Source organism: Symphodus melops (assembly GCF_947650265.1).
Source record: "Symphodus melops genome assembly, chromosome: 15".
NCBI lineage: Eukaryota > Metazoa > Chordata > Actinopteri > Labriformes > Labridae > Symphodus > Symphodus melops.
Window position 1 is genome coordinate 6,535,123 of NC_136705.1, and position 27,768 is coordinate 6,562,890.

Below are 27,768 nucleotides of genomic sequence, written 5' to 3' on the forward strand. Positions count from 1 at the left end.
AAATAAATAAAAACTCTAAAGGTGTGTCTTTCTGGAGAATAAATATCCACGTGAAAGTGTATAAATAGTTATTATATGTCAGTTTGTCATGCTTCATTTTGCATGTTCACAGTTGTAGTCGAATGTTTCATGTGGCGTGAATTACAAAGTGTTTCTTCTGGCAGGCGAGCTGTGTGGTGAATTAAAGGAAGTTGAGCGTGACAGAAACCAGACACCAAGGTTTGAAAACACGTCTCAATTTTTACATTTTTCATAACATAGTAATCACGCTCCAATTTCATACAATCCTGCTGGCACCATCTGCACCAGCTTCTAATGTTGATAAAGACAAACAGAAAACATGAAGTCCAGTGTGGTTAAAGATGCAGAATGGAACATAACCCTGATCGAGTTGGCATGGGGAAAACATTTCAACTTAAAAATGTTGTTAAATATTATAAAACCAGAGTTTTCATCTACGGATGCCCAGAGGGGACTCTTTAATGCCTGACCTATTACGGATCTGTGAATACTGATCATAAAAGGCCTTACAGAATACCCTAAAACGTTCAATTAAAGCAGGTAATTCTCAAACTTTTTTAATCAGCAATTTGTCACACTGACTTCAAAGGTATCTCTTGAAAAATCAACCTGAAATGTTTAATTTCAAAAATTCTGATTTAATTTTTCAAGTTACCCTGAAAGCAGAGCGGCATTCTAAACTCCACTATCGTCCTACTCTCTCTTGTCTTCAGATCAAATTCAAACAGCTTACTGCATGTGATTGTCGTGCAGCTCAAAACCAAACCTATGGGTGAGCAGTTCTGTGTGTGTGTGTGTGTGTGTGTGTGTGTGTGTGTGTCTCTGTCTCTCTGTGTGTGTGTGTGTGTGTGTGTGTGTGTGTGTGTGTGTGTGTGTGTGTGTGTGTGTGTGCGCATGTCTGTGTAAGTCTGTGTGTCAGTCCTGAAGGCCTCTCCGGCTCAGTCAGGCGTGAACTGCTGAGTGTCGAGGAAGCATCAGAGACGATGTCTGCAGGCACATGTTTTGATCTCTGAAACCGGCGCTATCAAACAGATTACAGCCGGAAATACCTGACAAGATGGCAGACAAAAGAGAATCTAGCATTAAGAAAGGACATACGGTGGATGCCAAACCTGAGCGTGATCAGTCTGAGGGTCTTATGTGTCGGATCAGAGAGAAATATGAGGGACGTTTTTCATCTGTTGAGCTCAACAGGCAGGAGAGGAGGAGACTGTTTCTACCATGTTCAGGATTTTGAGTTTTGAGTTTTAGTGCAAGTTTAACAGCCTTTTTTATCCCAACGAGTGTATCATTTATGTTGGGAAAGCTTGTCTTCAAAGTTTAACTTCAGAAGTTTAGTAGGAAAATAGTTTGTGGCCATTTTGAAAACACAAAGCTGAACAAAATAACAACTAACTTCAAGTGTGCAGGAGCAGAAGATAAAACATAAAGTGAAAAGGATAAGACGGGTGGGGGTTCAATCAGACAAATAAAAGTGAACTGAGCACTTCCTAAACAACATACGACCCAGTTGATATTCCTGCTATAATGAGGGCTCAGTGATACAGTATAATAGTACCTGATCCATTTGTGTGGTTTGAGCTCCTTCATGTATTATGCCTCATGAATGACTTCAACCAGTAATGCAATACCAAAGAGACTTTAAAAAGAAAGTAACCTGATACATTGAATATATCTGATTTTTTAAGACTTTTCGTGTACAATATGTTTATCTGTAAAAGTATTGTTTGTAATAAACTGAATCCAGACTGAATACACTTTTGTAATACAATCATTGTCGAACTCTACAGCTGTAAGAAGAGTGTCTCTTTAACTCTCAGGCAATGTTGAACAGATCAGCTGTTCACTGACTGTTTTAAGTAAGTAATATGCCTGGCAGCCTTTGAGCTTGTTTTACCTACTGTACTATACAGTACAGTTATCAAAGAACAGACGGACAGTGTGCTCGAGACCCATTTATTTAGCTCACTGTTTATGACCTAAAGGGCTGACATATACAAGCTGGAAAAAAATCGTCATGATATTGACTTTAGATGAACACAATTACAATTCAACACAAGTTAAATACATTTAACACAATCAGTTTGAATGAATGTGTCTTATTTTAAGTAACTAGTGTAAAACTTCCACCTCAACATCATCTCTTATAACCTTTATTTATTCTCCAGAAATCAAGTCCTCATTTACAATTATGTGCAGTATAATTAAAACAAATAAATAATAACAATGATAATAACGCATTTTTTAAAGGCGCCTTTCAAAACACTCAAGGCCACCTTACAAAGCAGAACAAAGACAAAATACACTGATTATATGAAAAGAAGAATAAGCAGCAGAGAAGGCAACGACAGAAAACATTTACTTTTCTGTTATTTCAATAAAACACAGTAATTCTAATGTGAGTTGTATAAGTAAATGGCCAAATACTTAAATTCTTAATTGGTAAAAGAAAAGCTAAATGGATTTATTGTCAATTAGTCATGAGGTGGATCCTTCAAAAACACTCAGTGCTCAGTGTCTCACTGGCCTTCATTATTCGGACCAAAATGGATTCCCCTGTTCACAATAAAGGAGTGATTAGCATAGCCTGAGTCATAGCTTTGATCAGAGGGCAGTTGTTATTGTTGAGACAATCTGAATGGAGAGGATTGGAAGCCTTTTTTAAGACCGAAGTTTGTTTTAACTGTTTCAACTCTGTCTGAACTCTAAATTCCCAATAAGCTTCCTGCTTTATTTGTAAGCAGGTCAAGGATGCTGTGACCTCTGACCCAGAGCTTCCTTTTAATTGGTTGCCTGAAAAGTTTTTTTTTTCTTAAGATCTGCTGCTGGCACACCTCTGACTAATAAACAAATGTAAATTATGTCTTATATTCAACAAACTTTAAAAAAAACTTTGAAAGCATGTGCATTTCTTTTTTAGGCTACACAGAGGGACAACACACCTTAACCTCCTCCCATTGTACAAAATGAAGCCAACATACCCCTGTGAGGGTCACTGAAATTTTAACTATAGGAGCTAGAGTAGGGATTGGCTGAATGAGCCATGTTATTGACGTCACACTGCATCCGCTAACAGAAACACACTGAACTTATCAATGAAACGGCTAAGATTCTTCGGATCGGTGCAGTCCACAGCAGAACAGATACTTGTGTCTCTTTAAAGCAGAAACTCACAGTTTCTGTGTAATGAGTCATGTGTTAGTGTTTGTTTAATTTCCTTTCACTTCTCTGCTTATCCAATGCACACAGGGCAGCCCATCATGGCATTAACCTTTTAAAACATCAAATAAATAAGTAATAAACACAAACTTCTCAGGAAAGAACAGTGATTTAAAGAGGAATCAGTGTGATAATCACTAACTCAAAACAATGTTTGAATTCATTGACATGTATTTGGATCGATTAGTTTGACTCATGTCCCGTCTGTTCACATGAAGGAGGCGTGATGTATGACTAATACTGCAGCCTGTGAGTAAAAGGAGTTTTTAATATTTTAGCTTCAGTTACAGTGAGTTATTATGTTGTCCATTCTTCATACAGTCAATGCTTTGCTCCTGATCTCTTATTAGACCAGGTGTGATGTGTAACCTGTACAACGACACACACTCACAGTGTGTTAAGTTGACAGTATTGTGAGGCATGAGTACTTAGGATCCCTTTCTTTAACTGTAATTCGCCTGCTTGAGGGCTGTGTATATGTGCATGTGTATATGTGCATGTGTCTTGGCCTGTCAGCTCGGTTCTTGTAACAGCAGCATGTTTACTTAATCCCACACTTCAATGTTTCAAAACTACTGAGTTCAACCCACAGAAACAAAATATTCACATTACATTTTAATATCAAACTGTGACACTTTGTAGATCTACACTTTGTAGATCTCTGTGTAACACATGCAAACAGCCACGCCTACTGTTTTAACTTCATACCTTTTATAAACCCAATCCGAGTCTATGTGATTAGCTAGTTAAAAAGAAGCTTTGCTTTTCTCCTGCAGATAAAAACAACAAAGTTATTTCATCATTATACCGTGGGGAACTAAAAAAGAGTGAGGGACACGACTGCAAGCCTTCACGACAGAGTTAGCAGGGAGCTAATGAAAGATACAGGACACAGTTCAGTGTGCATCAGACAAACATTCTTACAACCAAGGACAGGGCACCATGCATGATTACTATTGTGTTGTTTTTTTCTATTTCTTCCTGTGTTATGTGTTTATATGAAGAAGATATGTATATGTGTATGTATGTATATGTATTGACCCCACGAGAGGAAATTCCGTTTTACACTCAGTTGTTGAACATGTTACACACACATACACAAACATGATCCTATGGCCATGAACTAATGGAGAAATGTCAGAGTGACAGGGCTGCCCACAGCGAGCACATCTAAGCTATAGTGTGCCTTTCTCAAGGGCACCTCATCAGTGCTCTGGAAATGAACTGTCATCCTTCCTGCTATCAGACCAATTTCCAGACTTGGTCCAGTTCCCAGCACCCTAGAAACTGGCCCACTGCCCCCCACACTGTACGTATCATTGTACTAACTGTTCAAGGCTGTCCCCCCCTGTGGGACACTAAAGCATTGTGGTGTTATGCATGTAATGTTTTGTTTTTTTCTTATATCAATTTAATGTTTGCTGTTGATCTAATTTGTTGCTTTATGATCATAACCCTTAAACTGCAACTTGTTCATGAATCTCCCATCTAACATTTCCACTAGATGGACAACTAACGGCGAGAGATGCAAATCTGCTTCAGTTTCTGGATCACGGACCTGACATCCAACAGTTAGGAGGTGGGAGGTCAGTCAGCATGTTTTATTCATAGCTACAGCCCAGTTTTGTCAGCTTTGAAAGGAGGTGACTGTGAGTCAAACTATCTATTGACAGAGTGATAAAAGAAAGTCTGAAAGCTGTTTGTGCTTTACAAAATGAGGAGTGGATATTGAAGTTGAATATTTTTCTTAAAGGTGGCTCTATTTTAATATATCTAATCAGATTTTTTTTTATAACATATAAGACAGCCTTTGAAAAAACTAAACTCCTGCGAAATGATCACAGTTTGTGTTTGTGTGTGCGAGCATGTGTGCGCGGACGTGTGTATGAGCATACATTTGTGTCTGATGCTGACAGAGTGTAAAACTGTGTTCCTGCAGGGGATGTGGAAGGTCCAAACGCTCAATCACCGTCACTTATCAGCCCTACAAGGGTGGCAGCCACCTCCCCCCCCCCCCCTCCTCCCAACATGTCTATGTGTTCAGCATGTAAAATTCACTGTATGTACTCAGAATCTTTAATTTTCTTCAACCTCAGCCAACTTATTTGATGAACTTTGATTAGAAGTTTAGGGTCCTTAAAAGAGGAAATCTGGTTATAAATGAACACTGGGTTTGCATCCTTCATGCATGACAACTCCACCAAAACATTTCTTTTGTAAAGCCTATGCATTTGAAAAACAACTTCTTGTGTTTACCATTGATATATGAACCCATGTTTACCAAAATCAATGCTACCTGTCCTCTTATTTCAGACTAACATGGTACATGTGTCCATCAATGGTTGTACATAGTATTGAAAGTAGGATAATGTCTTCAGTGTTTTTGTTCATTAAAAATTCTACTAATTAAATTTCAAGTATAAAACTCTAAACTTTGATTCCACAAAGTGACATAATGAAGCACTATGAGCATAATGGCTGTTATCACCTGGTTATGGCTGAATTGTGGAAAACTCGACTTCTTGCTCTGGTGGTTGATTCTAAGTCGGCTCCGGTTTGCACGATCCATACAGCTGTTAAATTTGGCTACTGGATTTTGAAATGTGTGAACCCGCTTTCGTCTTAACAACACTGACTCAGCGACAAAATGAAATCACAAGGCACCCTCCCCCTCTCAGCCCCGCCCCTGTGGGCAGCCCCAGCTGCCAAAACAAGCGGACTGAGCGGACTGAAGCACTGCGCTGACCTAAATTCTCCCAAAGAGACTCCTCTTTAAGCTGCAGAGATACAGGGACAGAAAGGGACAGACAGGACAAAGACAGAGACAGAGACTGAGAGACATAATAAACAGACTGGATGATCAATGGGAGGTCACATAGACTACTGCAAACTTTCTAACTTGTATTCACTTACGTATTCACAATGTATTGGTGCTTTACAATCGATACAAATAAAACATTAAGACGACCTGTAGACTGCATCGCAATTATTTATTCTAACTTTTATATTTAAATGTTATGTACAAATCTTTGGTCTGTTCCATCAGTCATTGGTCTGACTTTGCCTAGTGAATGGTTGTAAAATGATGAATCTGGAAAAATGAATTCAAACTATAATTCTTATCTGGTTTGTTTGAAGTTTGTGTTTTCTCTGAAGTCTGTGGTGCTGTAGTTTGTCGTGCTCTTGTTGAATCTTTATAAAGAGGTTGGTATTTATAAAAGCTTTCAGAGTAAACTGTTGGTTTAATTCAGTGCTAGCCACCATGATGGGTGAGATAGTTCTCATAGTTTTTTAATATGATATTAATAAAACCCACATACTTACTTAAATGTACCTAGGACATGCTAATAATTAAAAGTTAGTGTAATTACAGCCGTAAAGGCCAATCATGTACTGTATGTATATTGTGTTAGTGTATAGATATCAGATAATGAGGCAACATAAACTCTCTACAGGTCAATGAATGCTAAGTTAACACACTACTCAGACACTCTCCTTATCATGTATCATAACACAAAAAAAGGTAAACAAAGGATAATTAAATGATAAACGTAAAATAGTTATTATTATTAATGTGATGAAATACTGTTGACTTCACATTTTTTTAAGATGGATGTTCAGAGGAAACAATTTGTGTGTTTGGACAATACGTGGCATTTTGGGCTATTGGATTCGTCAGAAAGCAAAGACACATGTACTGTAAAAAACCACACATTTGTATAATCAGGCACTTGAGCTGGAAATAAAAAAAATCTGATTCAATCAAATATTTCAGTCTCTAAAACTTCAGTTTGTGCTTTTATTTTCTCAAATTGGTTCCTGTTTTTCATGTTGGGCCATTGGAGAGCTCAGTGTTGGCTCAATATGAGTGAATGAACACACACACACACACACACACACACACACACACACCCCACGTGACACCACTCAAAGCTGAGTTCCTGCAGCAGAGCTCAGACTGTGTAAACAGAACCACTGAATCCATTCTATAGTCTACATCACTGAGAGCAGACAACATTCATAAAGTTGAAGTGAACTTAAAATGAACTTCACATTTATCAAATCAAAAAGTGTGTGTTCAGGAGCAACTGTGAAGATATTTTATAACATGGTGAAGGACTTAAAAACATTGATTCCTATTAAATAATATAGGACATAATGATTCCTGAGACTTCTCCTGTGAATGAAAAATAGATGCTTCGAAGACTATGTTAAAATACGCCTTCTAAAATCAACTTCTAAAAAGGAGATCGATAATCAATAAAACAGTTATGTACAAGTTATACCTTCTTCATTATAATTCTAAAACATGTGAGAATAAATCATCCATCATGTTTCAGACAAACCTCTTTTTAAATTATTGTCTGTCTAGAAGAGCAAAGGCCATTTTATTCATAAAATAAAAAAGTATTGCAAGTTCAGAATAAAAATAAATAATATTGATATGTAGTCCAAGATGATCATCTCAAAGTCTGGTATTAGAGGCACTTTTTCTGTCTGGAAAAATACATCAGAATACTAATTTGGTTTTTCAAATAGTTAATGCTTCATTTTAGTGTTTGAAACATGTGGATAAATCGTTGCAGTTGTCTCCCAAAAATGGACATTCAAAAGAGTTCTAATGAAATCAGTATAAAATCTCTTATATTAAAATATTGTTTTTATTTTTATTTTACATGAACGATAGATAAATGTCCAGAAAGGTTTAAATAGCAAGGAATTATATTGACAGTAAGTTGGAAAAGTCTGGTGCAGGGAGGGCATAATTAGAAATTGATGCAAGTATGGGAGTTACGAAATGTCAATGGAAATCACTTTCTCATCTTAAATTTGGAAAAAAAGGAAACTTCAAAACTAAGCAGTACTGTAATTAATCTAAAATATAAGTTTATATTTTAGATTAGTGAAACTAAACTGCATTCAATGGACGAGGCTCTTACAATAAGAGGAGTGGGTAACGCTTTAAGTATATCTGCCCTGTACATAAAGATATAGAAGAGACTCATTTAAAAATAAGAAAATACTGGACCTCTAATCTGCATGGGTTTGAATTTTGAACATCATGTTGAACAGTGCAGTGAGCCACATTTCATGTACACATCATCAGGCAGAAACTCTGCTTTGGGTTATTTCATCCTTTTAATCGACTTTAGTTTCTCTGAAAATAAAAACAGACAGACAGTAACGAAACAGACAGTACAGACTTCATACAAGTGAACGCACACTAGTGCCAACAAAATTAAAACAAAGTTACCCCATCAAACATTTTTAACTATTTTTATTTTTACAAAAACCCAAATGGAAAAAAAGTGACAAGTTTAAAAAAAAACATTGAGCCTGGATAGGTCTGCATCTTGCTGGGACTCAACCCTCTTGGTGCTGTTTGGGGAATTTTCAAATCAGAGCATTTAAATGATTTAAATGAAATGCGCCTCAGTCAGACCCGCTGGACTGTTTGTGCTTCATGTTGATAATAATGTGCTTATATTTCTATTGGTTGACCTTGTGTCTTCATATGTTAGCTTTTTGTGTGTGCGTGTTGACAAGGTTAACCTTAATTTTGGGCTTCAGGAGGCTTTTTTTTAGGTCAGGTAAGTTTTTTGTCAGTCCTACACTGTAACAACATAACCAAATAAAAAACAGTGGGAGAAAACGGCCAATCAGAATCCTTCATTTTGCTGAGAAGCAAAAATACAGAAAGTAGATTTTTTTCATTTTCAAAAACCTAAACTTGAATCATTTAAATAAAATTCAATGAGCAGATATTTTACAGTTATACGGTGATTTTTATGTTTTGCAATTAATCAGCCATTATCAGGTGTTTTTTTTAAAGTGGTAAACGATTAAAGGTTTATTCAAACCTTTATGTGGACTTTAGTGTTTACATTGGAACCAAATGTATTTTTTTAGTGCCTTTTTCAATTTAAACTGTAATGCATATTTTAATGAATAGCTGTATTAAAAAAAAGTCATCACTATATGTGCAGCTTCTTGTTCTTATTAGGAGCTTTTGTTTGGTTTATTTCTGCAAAGACAACATTTGTGTGATCAGGATTGTGTTACAGAGCACTGACAGCACAGACCTGAGATCTGAGGAGGATGGACAAATCAATACCTGCAGCAATCAATACCTTGACAGTCCAACACTGCACATCAAATGTTTTTCAAAAGATGACTCATTGACGTGTTTTAAATAAAAATGCTCATACAGTTACAAGGAGAGTAGGCCTACAATTCAGTATTTTATGCATTTTACTTGATTTTTTGTTACCTTTCTCGTGAAAAAGTCATTAATTTAAGTATATCTAAAAAGGTTATTTTCTTATTGACATTTTAATTTCAAACGGGTGAAAAAAAATCTGTGAACAATGAACTATACCAAATATTATTAATTAAGGATACTTTTCTTCAGGTCCAGTTAAAAAAAAAAAAAATAAATAAAAAAAACCTAAAAAAAAAAAACCCATCAAGTTCTTTAAAAAAAAAAGACCATGGTCCTGGTGCAAAGACATCCAGGGTTTTTTTTTATAATTATTTTATTCAAACAAATGTGTATAATTTATGTAAATAGCCTAGCTGTGTAAAATTCTGGACTTCAAATAAGAAAGCTGCACGAGGAATGTTGCAGAAACTACTCTTTAACGTGTACAAACGTGTAAAAAAAAAAAATCCCCTGAATTTTTCTTGTAGTAAAAACTCTTCCTTTTTTAATCACTAAAATCGTGGTATGCTTTTTATGGCTACATCAAAAATTGATATCGGTACCGGGTTTAAAATGGCGGAACATCGTCACCTGCTGAAATCAGCTAATATGTGTTTAAGATGCCCTTGAATCCTCTTGTGAAGCTTTAACTTCCCAATAAATAACAATAAATAGTCATTAATTGCACAGCATTGTAGTTAGCGGAAAACATTGGATCCCAATGTGTGCTCATTGTTATATATTTACTGTTTTTTAGAAAACAGTAAAAAAAATATTGTGTGCTTGACAAATGGGTAATTTGTTATCAATGGCTGTGCGAAAATTTTGACCTTTTCTGTCAACGCCCAAGAGGATCTTGGGACTGAAAATATATATTTTTTTTTATCCAGGCAATAATCCCATGTAAGAGACGCACCAATTCCCCTTAAATTCGCTGCATGTGTGCATGTCTATGTTCTCTATGTTTGTGTTTTTGTGTTTGAATGTGTAATGCAGGATATGCGGGATTGAATCTGTTGGTTTACCAAGAGCCCCCGTGTTTCCCCTTCACCAGAAAACAGAAAAATTCTGCTCCATGTGCAGGCCTCCACCCTCTGCGCTCCACGATTCACTGACTAACTTTCACCCCAAAACAGAGTTGGTCAGCGGGCTATAGAACCGTGATTGGGGCGGCTAAAGTTTGTTCAATTTCATTTTTTTTCTTCCTAAGAGTACCAGGCTTGTTTGTTTGGCCTTTACGCACATGCGCAAGAGGTTTTACGTTCAAAGAGGCCTGTAATCACGCATACACACACTCACACACACAAGCGTGCACACGTAGGCCTTTACATACAGAATAATACTGTGTTAAAAAAAACAATTGGGGCTCCACAAAGAACAGAAAACACACAAAAGTCATTTTACAGCTTGTCGTTTTTGCATAATTCTTCACATGAAGAGTTCTGTTCCAAATACCGTGTATTCATTAGCCTTGTAGATTAACTACAGGTCAGCCATGTTTGAATTTAAGCTTAATTTAATTTGGATATTTTGAAAGTAAACTCTTCACAGAGAGAAGTTCTGATAGCATCATCATCATCATCATCATTAGGCCTGCCCGGGGTCAAACCTGAGTAGAGATATGATTGTAGGCTTATTTTTCCTCTCAAACTCCTTGATTGTATCTGCTGATGTAAGGCTTCATCAATTCATTATTAACTTTTTCCTAGCAAAAAAAGAAAAACAAAAAGCATTGATTGTCTTTTTTCTCTCATTGATTGTCTTTAAATTCATAAATAACTATTAAACCTGTATGACTTCTTTCACCCCCTCCCCATTATCGTCAATACTGATGAGTATACGCTGACAAATAGATTTTAAATACATTGTACAATAAATACAAAACATAAATAAAAGACTCAAAGAATGAACTGAAAATCTTTGTACAAGATATAAATAGCATGAAATATAGTTAAGTGTTACCTTTGGCAAGTCTAGTTACAGTTGTACAACCAGCGGGTAACAAAGTGTGTCCCTTTTTCAGTAAAATGCTAAAAAAAACCCAAAAAAAACAGAACCCGTTGCTCTTCGGGTGAGAATATGGCCAAAAGTTTTACTTTTTATATATATATATATTTTTTGCAATCCATGTTTGATATTTACCACTTATAATTCGCCCTTAGCATGACGTCTTTTGTGCGTCCTCATCCCGGTGCCATCCATGGAGAGGTGATGTTGTATTGGGGAGAGGGAGGGGGGAGTTCAGTTTAGGAAAGCGTTTGGGGTTACCCTCTTTTGATGGGACAGCATCCCGGGAAACCCCGCGGACACACCCGGGGAGAAGGACGGTAATGAGCTGTTTCTAAGGGAGTCTGATAATAAGGACTGCGGAGAGCTGCTCGGCGCCAAGCCGCCGAACCCCGACGCGCTCTGCTGAAGGTGCGGCGGAGGTCCCCCTCCCGTTGGTCCATGAGTAGCTGCAGCAGCGTGTTGGCTTCCTGAGACAAAATACCCGGCAGTCTGTCCAGAGAGAAGCCCGACTGGCGACGTGTTCATACCGTAACTGTTCGACAAGCCAAGCGCACCGGCGGCAGACCCGCCAAGGATGGAGCGCCCCAGGTCCCCGTTACTGAGCTGCTCCACGGCGGGCAGAAGTGACCCGTATCCCGCAGCCTGGTTCAAAAACCCGGGAGAGGAGCCGTTGTAATGTGGATGATGATGGTGGTGGTGAAGAGAGAGAAATGGAGAAATCTGCCAGTACAGCGGGTTGTTCGCCCGCTCGTTAATCCCCAAACCGAGAGGAGCGAAGCGCAGTCCGCGCTTCATCGCCAGTTTGCCCCTTGAGGTTGCTGAGCGCCGCCGGAGTTTCCCGGTAGTCCCCCCAATAAAAACGTCATCGCTGCTCGGGTCAAGCATCCAGTAGTTCCCCTTCCCCGGGTCGTCATAGTGCCGAGGAACCTTAACGAAACACTTATTGAGGCTCAGGTTGTGACGGATGGAGTTCTGCCAGCCCTGCTTGTGCTCGCGGTAGTACGGGAAGTTTTTCATGATGAACTCATAGATGCCATTTAGCGTGAGACGCTTTTCTGGGCTCTGTCGAATTGCCATCATAATAAGAGCGTTGTAGCTAAACGGAGGCTTGTCATATTTCCCGTTTTTACCATTATTACCGTTAATATTCTGCTCCGATGTTGCCTTGGTGTTATTCCCTCCTCCGCCTCCCCCTCCACCTTCCTCCTCCTCTTCCCCCTGCTCCTCTTTGCCGGGTTTCTCCGGGTCCAGAGACACCGTTGAGGAATCCACCTCCGGAATATCCAGTGACTTCTCAGAGTCGGAGCCCGGCGAAGGAGAGAGCGTCCCGGGGATGCCGGCGACCGCAGCGGCGGCAGCAGCAATGACTGAGTCCGATCTGTCGCACTTAGAAGGCAGCAGGAGGCTCTTGATGCTGAAGGAGGAAGACCGGTGGACGGTTGGTGGATCTTTAACATCCTCCATGCCCGGTGGCGGGTTTCCCAAAAAAGAGGAATAAATAATAATTTAAAAAAATAACTACAACTCCAAGCTCGTCCACCTCCGTTGTCCTGTCAGGAAACGAAAGAGAGACGGAGAGGAGAGAGAAAGAAGGGTCAGGATGAGAGATGCATGGATTGAGGAGTGGAGAGAGATACTAGAAACAGACAGAGAGAAAGAGAGATAGAGCGAGGGGAGAGCGAGAGAGCGTGGCTTGGATGAGGAGAAATTAGTAATTAAGGAGGTTCCGACTCGCGGCTACATCACGGAGAGGAGGAGCTTCTCCAACTTGGTGATTTTATCAACAAATCCTCTTTTCTGCGTCTTCTTTTCCGTCCTCCGTCTTCAAACTTAGACCTTTAATGTTTCCAACAACACAAACCAGTCATTTTTAGCTGTCCTCTTTAATCTGCGTTTACGCGCGTGCACCTTTCCCTAAATGTGTCGGAGTAACTGTTCCGTGCGTCATGCAGGTTATACCCTGTGTGCGTAAAATTCCAGTCTGAGGCTGTGCGTAAAAGCGCACGTACGTCTGAGTGTGCGCGCGCCCGTGCTTGAGCTCACATGGCTCCCCGGCCTTGTTTTCTCAACGACAGTAATAGTTTGAATTCATGTCGGCAAACACTGCGCGTGCACGGTGTTCGCGTACGTGTGTGTGTGTGTGTGTGTGTGTGTGTGTGTGTGTGTGTGTGTGTTATGCGGGGAGGGAGTGGGGAGGAGGCCGGGGGAGGAACTGAGCGCGCCGCTATTGTCTACTAATAAAAATCATTGTGCCGGGCATCACACACACAAATACACACACACGCACACACAAACACAAACACACGCGAACATACACACAAACGCGCGCACACACACACACACACACACACACACACACACGTAGTAAAGAGTATCCCGGTCTGATGCTGTAACCAGAGCGTCTCCTGTTGGTAGCAAGCAGTACAGCACCAGAAGTAGATCTTTTAACATCTGACAAGTAATAATAATTTCTATTACTGTTATTATGGACTAATAGTACTACTACTACAAACACTACTACTACTACTACTACTACTACTACTACTACTACTACTACTACTACTACTACTACTACTACTAATAATAATAATAATAATAATAGTTGTATTGAGGCTCAATATCTTTAATTTGTTTTAAAAGAAAAGAAAAGAAAAGTAAAGATAATATAAAAAGCTTTTCCAGTGTCAAATGTTCTGTTTTTTTAAAATTATTTTTCAATAAAGCTCATTTGTTTTTAAAAAGAGACTTTTGAGTAGGTTATTCAATGTGTTATTTTCCTCCAAAGTTATATTTCTGGACTTGTGAGCTGTTTAAGGTGTTTTTAATCAAGCTCTGAAAAGATAAGAAAACAGTAATAGTGCTTTAATTTTTTGACACATTTGTTGCTAAATCTACATTTTGAGTGCATTGCTGTGTTCCTTTAACATAAAAAATATTCCCATTTAAAAGCCTTGTGCATCGGGAATTTGGAGATTGGCCGAAAATAATAAACAAATAGCAAAATGTATCTAGATTTTTCAAACTCTTTATAAAAATATTCGTGTTAACCAATTAAATCAACTGGTCTGTTAATTAATTAAAATTCCTAATATAACTTGTAAAAGTTTTCTTATACATTTTCAATGTAATATTTATGTTAAAATACTAAAGGACAGTTGCGCTGCGTGTTAAATCAAACGAAACGTGAGTAACATCCATGCGCGTACTGCGGGCCCAAACCATCAACACGTGCTTCTTAAGTGCTTTATTATTTTAAGTGATCACTTAAACCAATTAATTGATAACTTGTAATTTACATTAAGTTCAGTTCATCCATCACTTGCACCTCCCGTCAAGATGATTAAATTCTACAAATCAAGGCGAGGGCGTGAGACAGGTTAGCGATGCACGTTTTGAGCGTCATGGTCAAACATGCCTTACTGAAGACAGGTTGCTTCCTGTTTCATCTTCAGGAAGAGGAGTTCAAGGCGTCATGTTTGAGGTAAGCTTGTATGCGCGTTTTGCATCAAGTGGTGTTCAGTGTTTTTCTCTGATTTGGCAAGGCGTATGTCTGCTACAGGTCGTATAATAATTGTTGGTTATCGTGCAGCATATTGCTGCATTGTTCTTTAAAGCTGTACGGTCGAACGGGTTGAAGGCGCGTGTGGTCTTAGTGATCAAACATTTCATGACATCTAACAATGGTACAAGTATGGAATGGAGAAACTGATCACTAAAATATAAAGTAAGTTATGCGGACCTCTCAACCCATTTCCTCTCCCTCTGTCAACTTCGCTGTAGATTTGAAGTATGATAGGAACCCCAAACTCATTTACTACAGGACTTTAGATTATAACTATTAACACGGGGATGCGCTTAGAGATGCGTTTTCATGGTCATCTTATAAACAGGCTCCATCTTACAAACAGGCTCTTGCACACCATTGTGCTTCCATGCTACATGTGGCACAACACACACCATGGCCTGCAGCTCTCTGGGCCCATGGAGGTTTGCCTAGTTTATAATCCAGCTCTATTTCTGCAGCCCACTGGGGAGCCACAGTATTAACAGTCCTTGGAGACATTTTAACTAATAATAAAGGATAGTTACAAAAAGAAAGTGACGAGTCAATTTAGTCATAGAATTATATATAGCTTGGCATCGGTGGAGGTAAACTAAATGTATAAATGAATCTCTAAAGCCAGAGTACATTTGATGTTTCTTTTAGGCTACTGTAGAAAACAGGCTTCCATCATGGTGGACTTCATGTAACATATCTGTTCCCTGCAGATGTATAGAGTTAACTATAATAGACTAATCCAAACACTTTTAAATGTGGCATTCCTCAAAATTCTTAGACTGGTCTTATGAATGTTACGGCTGTATGTTGCCCTGGACTGTTTGTCCCTTCTCCTTTCCTGTTGTCTCCAGCTCCAGGTGAAGTCAACAATTGGGGACTGCGGTGCGAACGGCAGGGGTTTTGTGTCGTTGTGTTTGATTACATTAGCTGTAAATTGATCTTTGTTATCGTTATTGTTTGTTTAATAGAAATAAATCCCATTGGTTTGGCTTTGGTAAGGTGTTTTAAGTGTTTTATAGGGCTTAATGGGCGCTTTGTTGTTTGGCCCCATAGGGCCAATTTATGGTGGATATAAAAGCTCGATATTCATTTTAAAAATAGTTTTAATATATATTTGAAAGAACATATTTTAAAGACTGTACTCACTGACACCAACAGAGCGTTCTGATCACTGTTTGTTTACACTAACTGCAGATTTTGTATGACAACAGGGCTGAAATCCAGATTATACTCGCTCTCTTTTTTACACACACACACACACACACACACACACACACACACACACACACACACACACACAGGTCTGCCTCCTCCAATCTGCTGTGTTAAATCTCAGCTGTGATTTTGAGCCAGATGGTGTTTCTGTTTAACTGGATCTGAGCCTCCAACAAAGGCTACGTTCACAAGCGTGAATGCTCTGGCTACCACACACACACACACACACACACACACACACACACACACATTTCTGTTACCTACATACATTTCCCCAAATAGTGATGATACGCTGATGGAAAAAAGTCAATGTGTTAAAATGGGTGCTTTAAGCGTAGCTGTCGTGTGTTATCCACTTTGAACAGGGCATTTTATGTGCTTTTAAGATAATGCCTTAAGAATTGATCACAGTTTGTCCTACATGTTTATACTACTTAATGTGCTCTTACATTAATGATAATGGGCTTAACCTCTTTCAATAAGGTAAGCAGTCTGTCAGCTTGCAACGTAGGGGGAAATTCTGTTTATCTTCATTACCTGCTTATCCTTTGTAGGGTCGTGACTCGTGGGGGGGGGGGGGGGGGGGGGCTGGGGCCCATTTGGCTGGGGGACAGGCAGGGGTCAGACTTCATAGGACTAAGGCACAGTTAGAAAAAAAAAACACATCTACACAAAATAAGAGAGCATTCAGGCTGAGAAAAGATTTGAACTAAGATGTATTGCCTCATTCACCACCCGGGATGCCTGGTTGGATCGTAGAGGATGAGTTGAAAGAATAAAGTGTTTAAGAAGTGGAGCATTTTGTGTGTCTGAGCAACTGGCTGATGGTGTATTAAACCTGCTTTCTTTTCTAGTAACCAGCAGGAGGTGACTCTAGTGTTGGAACAAAGAGTGATCATATGGAACTATGTGGTGAAAAATTAACTTTCATCTCATTTTAAACATTACTGCTGAGAACAAAATTCCTTGTTTGGTCTTCGTCCAAGTCTTTTTCAACACAGTATGATTTCCATTTTGAAAATGATGGTTTCATTCAGAGTAAATGAGCAATAAAGCACAGCATGCATTTGTGCACATGTGATTAACAAGTGCCTACCATGGCATACAATATGTATGGTGTGTACCATATGGTCAATTCTTACTGTAATTAGTCTTAAATTCATCTTAATTATTTAACAAATACGGCGACATTCTTAATGTCAAACGTGAGACTTCAAAAGTAGTCCAACTCAAACCAGTGTGTAGCATCATGATGGATATACCACTGCCTACAATATCAAACTAGTCCATAGTTTTGAGGTAAATCAAATGAGAACAAACTCACAGCACTTTATGATACAGCAAGGTAAGAATGAAAACCTCTTGAAAGTCAATATTGTAGCGAATGAGATTTTTGTGTGCTGTGATGTCTGAATTCTACCCCATAACTGTGGTTAAAGCTGCTATTACAATGATCAAGAAATCCTGAATGCTATTGTTGATGGTCGTCTTTGCTTTTGTAGTCCACACTAAGGCGTCAGAGTTCATTTCAAACTTTTACAGTGTTAGAAACTTTTATTGCTATTAAACCAATACAGCAAAGGCTGATGGGAATGTTTCTCGTCCTGCTGCAGCTTTGACAAACATGAACGTGTTATGATGGACGAACTGTAGGGTTAACAAATCTAATGATTGCTGGAGTGTCTGCAGTCCCACTCTGACAGGAGAGCCTCCCAGACCTCTCCACCTCCTCTTTGTGCACACTCTGTACTGCACTCTGCTCGGTCTCCACAGTCAGACAGTTACAGCTTCATTCGGTAGTGTCAATTTTTCCGCTAGCCGAGCAGGCCTCCAGCTGCACAAATTACAGAACTGTTGCCAAAACAGCCCAAGTATTTATGAGCCGCTTTTAAGAGTTAGATTATCATGAGTCTACTCTCATAAAACATGAACTTGGCTGACTCTGTGGCCACTCGCCCGCTGTAAGAAGCTGAGGAAGGAGACAGAAGCCTGATATAACCCCTCAGCTTTGATTTGACAGTTTTTACAGTATGTCTCCCGCTGATATACCGAGCACTCGCACATTTCAAGACCAACTGCTGTTTGTCTACGACGAGTCAAATCCTGTTGAAGGTCTGATTGACTGCAACTGTTAAATCCGATTTAGTCTTTAAGGAGAGGGGATACAGGAGGGACCAGATTTATGGTTAGAGTCAAATAACATTTTGAACAAATAAACCTTTATTATTTCAGCTTTTCACAAATGCGTTGTTTTCTCTCGCCCTCTTACCCCCATTTTCTGGCCTGGGTCTGCAGTAGGGATGAACCAATAACCAATTTAATATTGAACGGTTCATTACAGCAGCCACAGTTTTATACGTAGTGTAACATAATAGAGTTAGATGATCATTTATATTAAATAGTATATGTACATTCACAGTTTAGTTCCAGAGTTATTTCACAGCAGCAGGCCTGTCACTCTGTGACTGTTCAGCATTCATCAGAGTGACAGCCTGGGGAAAGTGACTGTTCTTATGTCGGGATGTTTTGGCGTACAGTGATCTGTAGCGCCTGCCGGAAGGGAGGAGCTTGAACAGTTTGTGTCCAAGGTGTGAAGGGGGTCTACAGTGATGCTACCTGCCCTTTTCCTGACTCTGGACTGTTATAAGTCCTGGATGGGGGGGAAGGTCGACACCGATGAGCTTTTCTGCAGTCCTGATTGTCGGTTGCAGTCTGTGTCTGTCCAGGTTGGTTGCAGATCCAAACCTGATAGTAATGGAGGTGCACAGGACAGATTGAATGATGGAGGTGCAAAACATGATCAGCAGCTCATGGGGCAGGTTGAACTTCCTGAGCTAGCACTGGAAGTACATCCTCTGTTGCCCACTCAAAATGAAATCAGGCTGCAATGTCATTAATGTGACGCTACGAACCAGCAATACTCCTATACACAATGAATAATCAATGCTTTATGACACGTTTGTGTTCGAATCAGCACATATTATAAAGCCTCTATACTAGGATATTATTTTGATTAAATTTGGCCTCCTTTTGTACTATATGTGTTTCTGTGTGTGTGTGTGTGTGGGGGGGGGGGGGGGGGGGGGGGGGGAGTAGTATTATAATAACTGTGGTATAGTGAAAAAAAAACTGTCTTTGGAGTAGTGTGATTAAGGTTGTCACAAATCCTGGTTCATTAGCTCGGCTCGACACAGCACAGATGCCTAATGAAATTAGGAAAAAAGTTATTTCAATTTCAGCCGACATCAATAATTGCTCTCTTCTCTGTAATAAGACTTGTCAAATCTTTGTACCATTTCTATAAGAAAGTGTTTTTGTTTTTTTTGACCTTTTATCTCATATAATTGTAAATGATTCATTTATATTTTGTCATTATAAACCAAAAGCCAAAGGGCAGATTTTGTTTCTTCTGACATAGATGTAAAACATCTCGCATTTACAGTAAAACAATGCTACACTTATTTAAAGAAAAATGTTGGTTCAGGACATCAATTTGGTTTTTGTTTAGTTTACTGCTCCGACTCCACTGAGGCCATTTTATTGACACGTGAGCCACCTCCTTCTGATCTAACCGATCTATTTTCATCTCATGGTGGTCTTTATGTTTTAACACCTGTGATCGTATAAAGTGATAACAAGATATGGATTTGGTGATTATTCTTTCGTGTAAAGTGGTTTATAAGGTTTACTAAACATTATTCTGGCGACAGTCTCTCTTCTTAATTGCTGCACTGCAATTCTTATTGAAGAAAAACAACATGAGATTTCAGGTTTTTTAAAGATCCAAGCATGAGTGCTAGATGTCTTGTAAGGTTTTACTTCTGTGTGTGTGTGTGTGTGTGTGTGTGTGTGTGTGTGTGTGTGTGTGTGTGTGTGTGTGTGTGTGTGTGTGTGTGTGTGTGTGTGTGTGTGTGTGTGTGTGTATCTGCAGTGTTCTGCTTGTAAATCATTAATCACAGTATAAAATAATGATGTCTCCACCACACACTCACGTAGACAGCAAGGGCTACACATGTAAAAGGGGCTAAAAGGGAAAAGCAAAGCATTAACACTGGCAGGATTACATGTTGAATTCCCACTGCGACCAGCTGCTACTCTAAGTGTTTGCAGCTTTGATGTGTTTTGGCAGTTCGTATTTAATCGCCCAATAATCAGCATACACATCATGTTCAGCGGGAGGTTTGCAAGACCTATTCATATTTTAGCTTCGAGAAAGATACGTCTTTAATTTGAGATGACTTTGTTTTAGTTCTACCAGGGTAAAATTGTGTGTATAGTCTGCATGCTTGCAACTGCACATGTCTTCCTACCCTGCTAGCTCTCACATCCTTTTTGGATTGCTGAGCCTTATGCTTCATTTCACTCCACATCACCTCATACTAAAGTATGCTCACACTCATATGCACTGTTACTGGCTTCACACAACTTGCAATTATTGTTCTTTTAGTTTTATTTCTTGGTGTATTAATTCAATATAGTTATATTCTCATGGCCTTGGTCCTCGGTTGCGATAAATTCAGACTTAATCGACAGTATGTAAAATCCACTATGAGGTTCTCAATCAAAACAATAACAAACGATGATGTCGAGGCTCGCGGGGGAATCACTCTGCTACCCACAACGTTTTTATCAAAGCAGCACATACAGCAACAGAATGGCAGTAGCGGCTAGCTCTAGCTTATGCAGTGATCTTTGACGTAACATCCGATGTTTCCTTGACAATGATCAACATTTTGTGTCTGTCCTGCAGGCTGTTGTGTCTACAGAATAATATGCCGCTCAATAAGAGTAGCGTCTCGGAATTGTAGCTGTTGCCCCCAAACTTTTGACAGGGTGAAAATAATTCTAGCAATGCTGAAGCTTACCCCATGTGTTCAGGGACAGCTGCTTCATTTAAACCCATTTGAGCCCAACCTAACATACAGTATTGGTGTTATAATATGGGAGGAGTTTCAGCTTTCTCAAGAGGAAAATGTGGAAAAGAAGAGATGGTTCACAAATGTAATAGAGAGGACCGTCCTGCAATTTGAGGCACACAGCTGGTGCATTGTTCTCCAGGAGGGGCACAATTTCTCATGGATAAACACAGATGTATTACTTACTTTGTCAGCATGGTGCTTAAACGAAACTGAAATACCATTATCCAGCTAATGGTAGCATTTTTTTCTGCCTTTATTGGAGAGCTGATGGAGATGGGTATCGGGGAGAGAGAGTGGGGATTGACATGCGTGAAAGAAGTCACAGGTTGGATTTAAACCTGGGCCGTCCGCTTGCAGAATACAGCCTTCATACATGGAGCGCGCGCACTAATCACTGTTCCACCAGCATCCCTCAACGCTATAAATTTAACTTTGGAAATGTTCTTTTTACTTCATTAACAAACAACACCTTGCAGCCATATGTTTCCAAAACTCTTTGGAGACCAACTTTAAAAACTGCCGATCTGTCATGCTAGTCTGCTCTGCTGCTCTGATCGACTTTAATAGACAGTTTATGCCCTGATTTAGTGACACTGCATGACTCGCTCTATATGTATCAATTCATGAGACGTATTCTGCACTCGTCAAAGCCCCCGAGTCAATAAAGGCCCAGGACATTGAACTCTAGTCCCTAAGACAAGAAACATACCACCAATCAATAACTTTAGAAACTTACAACACTTTAAATCTACATTTTCATTGCTGATTAGACATTTTATGCCACGATATTTACCTACCTTTCCTAAATTGTACATATATGTATAGCTTACATTTTAAACTTAAAGGAATCTTATCCAGTGAGTCTCTCAGTGATTCTCTTTGTGGGGAGCGGTTGGGTTACATTCTAGCACCCTCTATTGACCAGTTGCCACTGATAGATGAGCCTGATACAGGTTTATTATGGTATGGTTGATTGTTAAGTGTGATTGTTAAATTGCTTCCTAAAGAATGTTATAAAATGACATAAAACGAAGCCAGTTAAAGCCCTGCTGGTTTGATAATGGTCCCTCTCTTAATGATATGATGGTAAATTGATGTCAAGGATGCAAGTCATTTAAACATAGCTTAACATTCTCAAAATGACATAAGTGTATCATCATCATCTAGTTTAACATCTTTGCTTGGTGCCTTAGCCTAAATATACCTTCAGATCCTATTCTAGCTTTGCAGAACTTTAAAGCGTATTATTGAACATATTATCTTAGTACCACTTTGTTGCAGCTGTTGCAGTCAGTGTTTCCTATGATTTGAAATTAAACATTCATAGAGAAAGAGCTTCATTCTGATCTGAAGTCTCATATTTGAGAAGAAAAACATTTCAGAACTCTGAAGCCCTGTCCGACTGATTCAGCGACTGTCGATTTCCTTGATAGAGGTTACACTGTTTTGTGAACCAGGAAAACTCAGTCTCCTTATTCATCAGCAGTACGAGGGAAAGTATGATGAGATGTGACAGATTGTCTATCAGTATGAAGTATCAAAAGCGCCTATTTTCAAGGATGAGCTGCCTCTCATACCTGACCCCCATATCTTTGACCTCTATGGCGAGTCTTTGCTTGACCTCTGTGGTTGCAGTTCTTGCGAGGTTGTGTGGTTGTATCTGCCGCTGTCGTCACTCACTCGATTTCCAGGATTGCAGATGCTTTCGTTGGACATTAGACAAAGACCTCTGAACCTGTTTTTGTATTGTTTGGTTTGTTTTGTTTTGTGGTACCGACGTATGTTGTTCTGTCATCCGCCAAATTTCAAACAAACTGTGACAGACATGACAGCATCATCAGACACAGTTTGATAATCGCTTATATGACCTGACATGATCCAGATTGAAACGGTAGAAAGTTTAGACTGGAGTAGTTTATTGGATGTAGAGAGATATGAAGAAGGAAGAAGTTGCTGTGGAGAATTAAGGGCTGTGGACAGGAACTTACTTCCTGTCAAAGCACGTTACACAGTGAGGCGGTTGTACTGTACCTCTGTAGTGTACAGTGCAGGAAACGAGAACGGCCCTGGTCCTGTTTGCGATATTATTACAGCCTGAACCGTTACACCGAGAGACGCCAAACTAAATCAGGCTGACTCGCCGGCAGCGTGGGGGTCATTCAGAGTTTACATCTATTAATAGCACTGGGTGTTGTAGTAGAAACACACACATGGTCTCCACCCATACCCTCACACACACACACACACAAAATGTATTTACAAGTACATTCATATATGCATCCACCCCCAAGGCTTTTCCCACACACTCACATACACACACACTTAAAACACACAACACTGCAAGGAAACATGTACACACACGTCATTGAGAGGATGAGGAGAGAAATGGCGGAGAGGAGGAGGAGGAGGAGGGGGAGGAGGAGAAGAAGGGCAGTACTTGTTGGCACACTGACAAGAGTACCCATGTTGCCATGAGGCAGGGAGACAACATAACGTCCGTTTCAAATCAAAACATTTGGTTTTCATTCAGGGATGTTTTTCTTTCCTCTTCCTCACCCCCCTCCCCCCTCGTTTGGGACGCTCACACACTGACCTATATAGGCAGACAGTGATAGCAAAAAGGGGCAAGTGAAATAGAGTGTGGTTTGCAGTGCCAGGTTTGGGAGAGTTTGTTTGTTGATGCCTCTGCATGAATGACATACAAATATGTAGCATGTTGAAGCATATCATCACTGCTCTATGTTTTAAGTGTCCTGCAGTACTCATTGATGTTGAAAAAAACCCGTTAATTTGAAACAGGAAATTATTAAACCATTAAAGCAGGAAGTCACTATTTGTACGTCCCAGAGTCAGCATCCATCTATGGTTAGCCTAGCTGGAGCAGGTGGAATAAATAGGGTAATAAACAGTTTAAAAAATAATGGCATCAACAACTTAAATGCCAACAAGTGGGCTTTAAAGGCATGGCGGTCGCCCTGCTGGAAATGTTCAGTCAACAAAAAGACAGGCAAAGAGCTGGAGCTGAGGCAGGTCTTAAGCATCCTGATAAATCACTACACTACGCCTGCATGTTGGCCAGGTCAGCCTTGTAATGAATCACTCTTACTCTTCATAGGATCAAAATGGATCACCCCACTGTGTGTGCCAATTAAGAGATCATATTTATAGTTTCAAATGCTTTATTAACAACAACACTTTTATCAAGTCACTTATAAAAAGTAGAAATGTCTTGTTTCAAATAAGCTACTTTTAATTTAATTAAATGAACGACATTCCTCCATCCCCATTCTCTTCCATTAATAGTCATTGGTGTCGTGGTTGGGACTTTTTATTTTGTTTTAATTGCTTGTGTCTTGTGTGGGTTTCATTACTTATTGTTGAGTGTTTCCTTTATGCTGTTTTGCGTTTAGCTATGGGTAATATTGTGGTTGTTTTCTGTGCTCCTGGTATTGCTGTAGAGGCTGGGAGGTGTGGGGTCAGAGGTTAAGTTGCTCATTAGGCAGAGCTGCGACTCAACGGCTGCTGATAAACTCCAGCTCAAGAGTCCTCTGGTTGCCAGTTTGTGCCTGCCACTTCAGCAGCTCTCAAATGGATGAAAGTATCCCTAGGTTTCCAAACTGCTTTGTCGGTGAAATAACGCTGTGTTTCCCTGTTTATCCAGTACCTCCACCCAGCAGGCTTCTGTGCCTCCTCCAATTCCCCTCCTCACTCCATCAGCAGCCTACCTGTAAGTGCTATTGTCAACAGAGTGTCTGTGCATTATTTCTCAAATCTGTAAAAAAAAATAAAAATAAAATAAAATCCCTTTGACACATAACTCTTGCCTTAGCCTCACGTTTGGGTCTGACTCTGGAAATCATGAGAATCAGTTCATCCAAAAGTCATTTTCTCCGTTTTTTTCCAGCGTTGCTTTATTAAATGTACATTTATCTGCCATTATCTGCCAAAATTGTTACCGCCATCAGAATCTATTTAGTACACAGAAGAACTAGTCCATTGCTTGTAGGACACCATTATCTTCTTGGTTCTCATGCATATGGATTCATAGTGAGTGAACAAGACAGCTCATAATGACACAATACAACACATCAACTCAGATGAGCCATACAACTAGCCTTTATAAGCTTAATATAAGCTATTGTAATAATACCAGCTAAATACTGGGAACAATGTATATACCATGAAATGTATTCCAAAGAAATGTGAAGTAAGTCAGTATTTACAGCAGTTTGAATATAAGCCTGGAGCATAATTTCATAGGATCAGAGTCCCTTTTAGCTCATCAGCTGTAATAAAGCTGATGTTACCTGGAGAACCCAGAAGAAAGCCACTGCATGTCAGTGCCCATCAAGGGGTATTTCTGTATCAATTCTGGACTGAGACACATCGCTCATATTGATAGGCAGTCTATGAGGCCAGCTGGTTGTACATAAGCACTTTATCTTTGGCATGGATATGCGCAGTTATAATGCAAAGTGATGGGAGAGATTTAAATGTCACCAGAGGTCGGAAACAAAGTGCTTCAACTTCTAAAAGAAAGGAGAACATTTCCTTTTTTCCCCTGAAAAACTATAACCTCTGATTTTTTTAAAAACATCTTACATACTGTACATAAGGCAACAATTCCAATAATGAAACCACGAAAGGTGAGATGGGCCACCAAACTTTAGAATAGAATGCCTTATTGTCATTACAACACAGTACAACACAATTATTTGGCTTCACCTTAAAATGCACACAGCTAAAAATAAAAACAACAATATATAAAAAAGTAACTCTAATTAAGGTAATATGGGCTATGCAAGGTAGGAGTTATTTACATGTAGCAGCATGATAAATTATGAATCGATATTGCAGAAATGTAAAATGAATATTTGCACAGTATGAAATGTAAAATACGGTGTGGTTAACTGATGTAATCTCAGACATCCATTTACTGGATGACTGCAAACAAAGTGACACATTTGTGAGAGTCTGAAGGAATTCTTGTGTCTATCAGTATTCACTTCTCTTCTGAGAGTAAATTTGCTGACGTAAGTTTTTCTATATCTCTCCTGGTTCCTTCTCCTCTTCTTACGCAATCTGCTCACTGCTTGTGAATTGTTGCCTGACATGCTCGTGTTCAGTGATAAGCAGGTGTTTCTACTGCTGCTGACTCTGAACCCGCTTGAGGTGTCCCTCATGGGTTGCCGTACAGCAGGCTTTACACCCAAAGTGGATTAATGGGTCAGTTTAGCAAAGTTCACCCAGGGTTCAAGTAGCAGTTCACACAGAGTTCAGCCTGGCAAACACAAAGGGGGGGGGGGGAGAGAGCCGGAGCCGCTCTGCTGTGAGAATACATAGAACCATAATAAACGGAACAGACAGATACAGTGAACCATAATTAAAATATATATATATATATATATATATATATTGTAAACAGAAACATAGAGCAATGAGAAACAGAAGAGACTGCCACATAATCATAACGAAAATAATATTGAAAACGGCTTTACAAGCTCAAATCCATTTACTAAATAGCATAGAATCATAATTTCTAGAACACATGAAAACAGGGAACAATAAAAATAGAAAACAGAGACATAGATCTGTAAGAAACAGAATGGACAGAAACAAAGAACCATTGTACTGTAGGCAGAAACATAGATCCATGATAAAAAGAATGAATTAAACAGAACCACAATCGCCAGAATAGAGAAAGAAGCTTATCCCCTTTAAAAGGAGCAGTACAAGAAAGCTGACACAACAAAGCCTGAATATCCAGTAATAAAATGGGTGGCACAACTGTGATTATTGTGTCAATTGATGAATGAACATTTCTCTGTCATCACCTGATGTTTACAGTGCCTCTGTTTAGAATGTTTTAATTTATGTCGGAATAAATATAACCTGAAAACACAAAAGTGTTTGACCAAATCAAAGTTCAAGTTATTTATTGATTCATATTAATTTGTGATAAATGCCTATAAACGTTTGATTTTATAATTGGCTGTAAAACCAGTTATGTAAGAGGGAGTTGGCAGGAAACAAGGATCTTTAGTGGCTGGCTACTTCGCATCACAGAATTAAAAGGATATAGGAATTTGCTCTGGTGTGCACTGTTCTGACCTGTGGGATCTTTGCGGTTTTATCCTTACAGAATTTAACAACAGCGACAAAATCTGCTTGACTGTATTGTAGAGCTGCAGCTATCGAATATTTTAGTAATCGAGTATTCTATCGAATATCCCGTCGATTAATCGAGTAATCTAATAAATCATGCTTTTGCTTAATTAAGGTTTAATTTGTCTTGGGTCGTCCCTACAAACCTGCTTCTTTGCAGTTACCATGGAAACACCTGCTTGTTACAGCCAACCACCTCTGCTCTACAGCTGCTGATGATGCTCACCATATTACTGACAGGGTCCCAAATTCACTTTCTGATTCACTGGTCAAGGCGGCAGGTAGATGAAAAATACAGGCCAAACATGTTTTAATGGCTGAAATAGCAAATACTGTTTTGTGTAGCCTACACATCTGTTACAGTACATTTAATTGAGAAAGCATTATGTTCTGTTAAATCAATCACAGAATCAATCATTATTATTCACAAACAAGTTCTGTCTTGATTTAGCTTTGAA

The 27,768-nt window shown here is 39.3% G+C and overlaps 2 protein-coding genes across 2 annotated transcripts in view; one reads left to right on the top strand and one right to left on the bottom strand.

The window, feature by feature from the left end:
* Positions 1–8,360: 8,360 nt before the first annotated feature.
* Positions 8,361–13,080, bottom strand: foxg1b (forkhead box G1b). The gene has a single exon (XM_079362869.1). It carries the CDS (start codon positions 12,914–12,916, stop codon positions 11,684–11,686), a length of 1,233 nt encoding a protein of 410 aa, XP_079218995.1. The 5' UTR covers positions 12,917–13,080; the 3' UTR covers positions 8,361–11,683.
* Positions 13,081–14,645: 1,565 nt separating this feature from the next.
* The window catches only part of LOC306836013 (acylphosphatase-2-like), a 32,519-nt gene continuing 19,396 nt past the window's right edge, over positions 14,646–27,768 (top strand). Inside the window, exons 1-2 of the mRNA XM_079362871.1 lie at positions 14,646–14,933; positions 24,807–24,872. Coding sequence (XP_079218997.1) covers positions 14,836–14,933; positions 24,807–24,872 — 164 coding nt within the window. The 5' untranslated portion in view covers positions 14,646–14,835. The remainder of the gene's footprint in view (positions 14,934–24,806; positions 24,873–27,768) is intronic.

What these genes read in the sequence shown, in the direction of transcription:
- foxg1b (XM_079362869.1), bottom strand. Translation starts at nt 12,916, where the DNA reads ATGGAGGATGTTAAAGATCCACCAACCGTCCACCGGTCTTCCTCCTTC.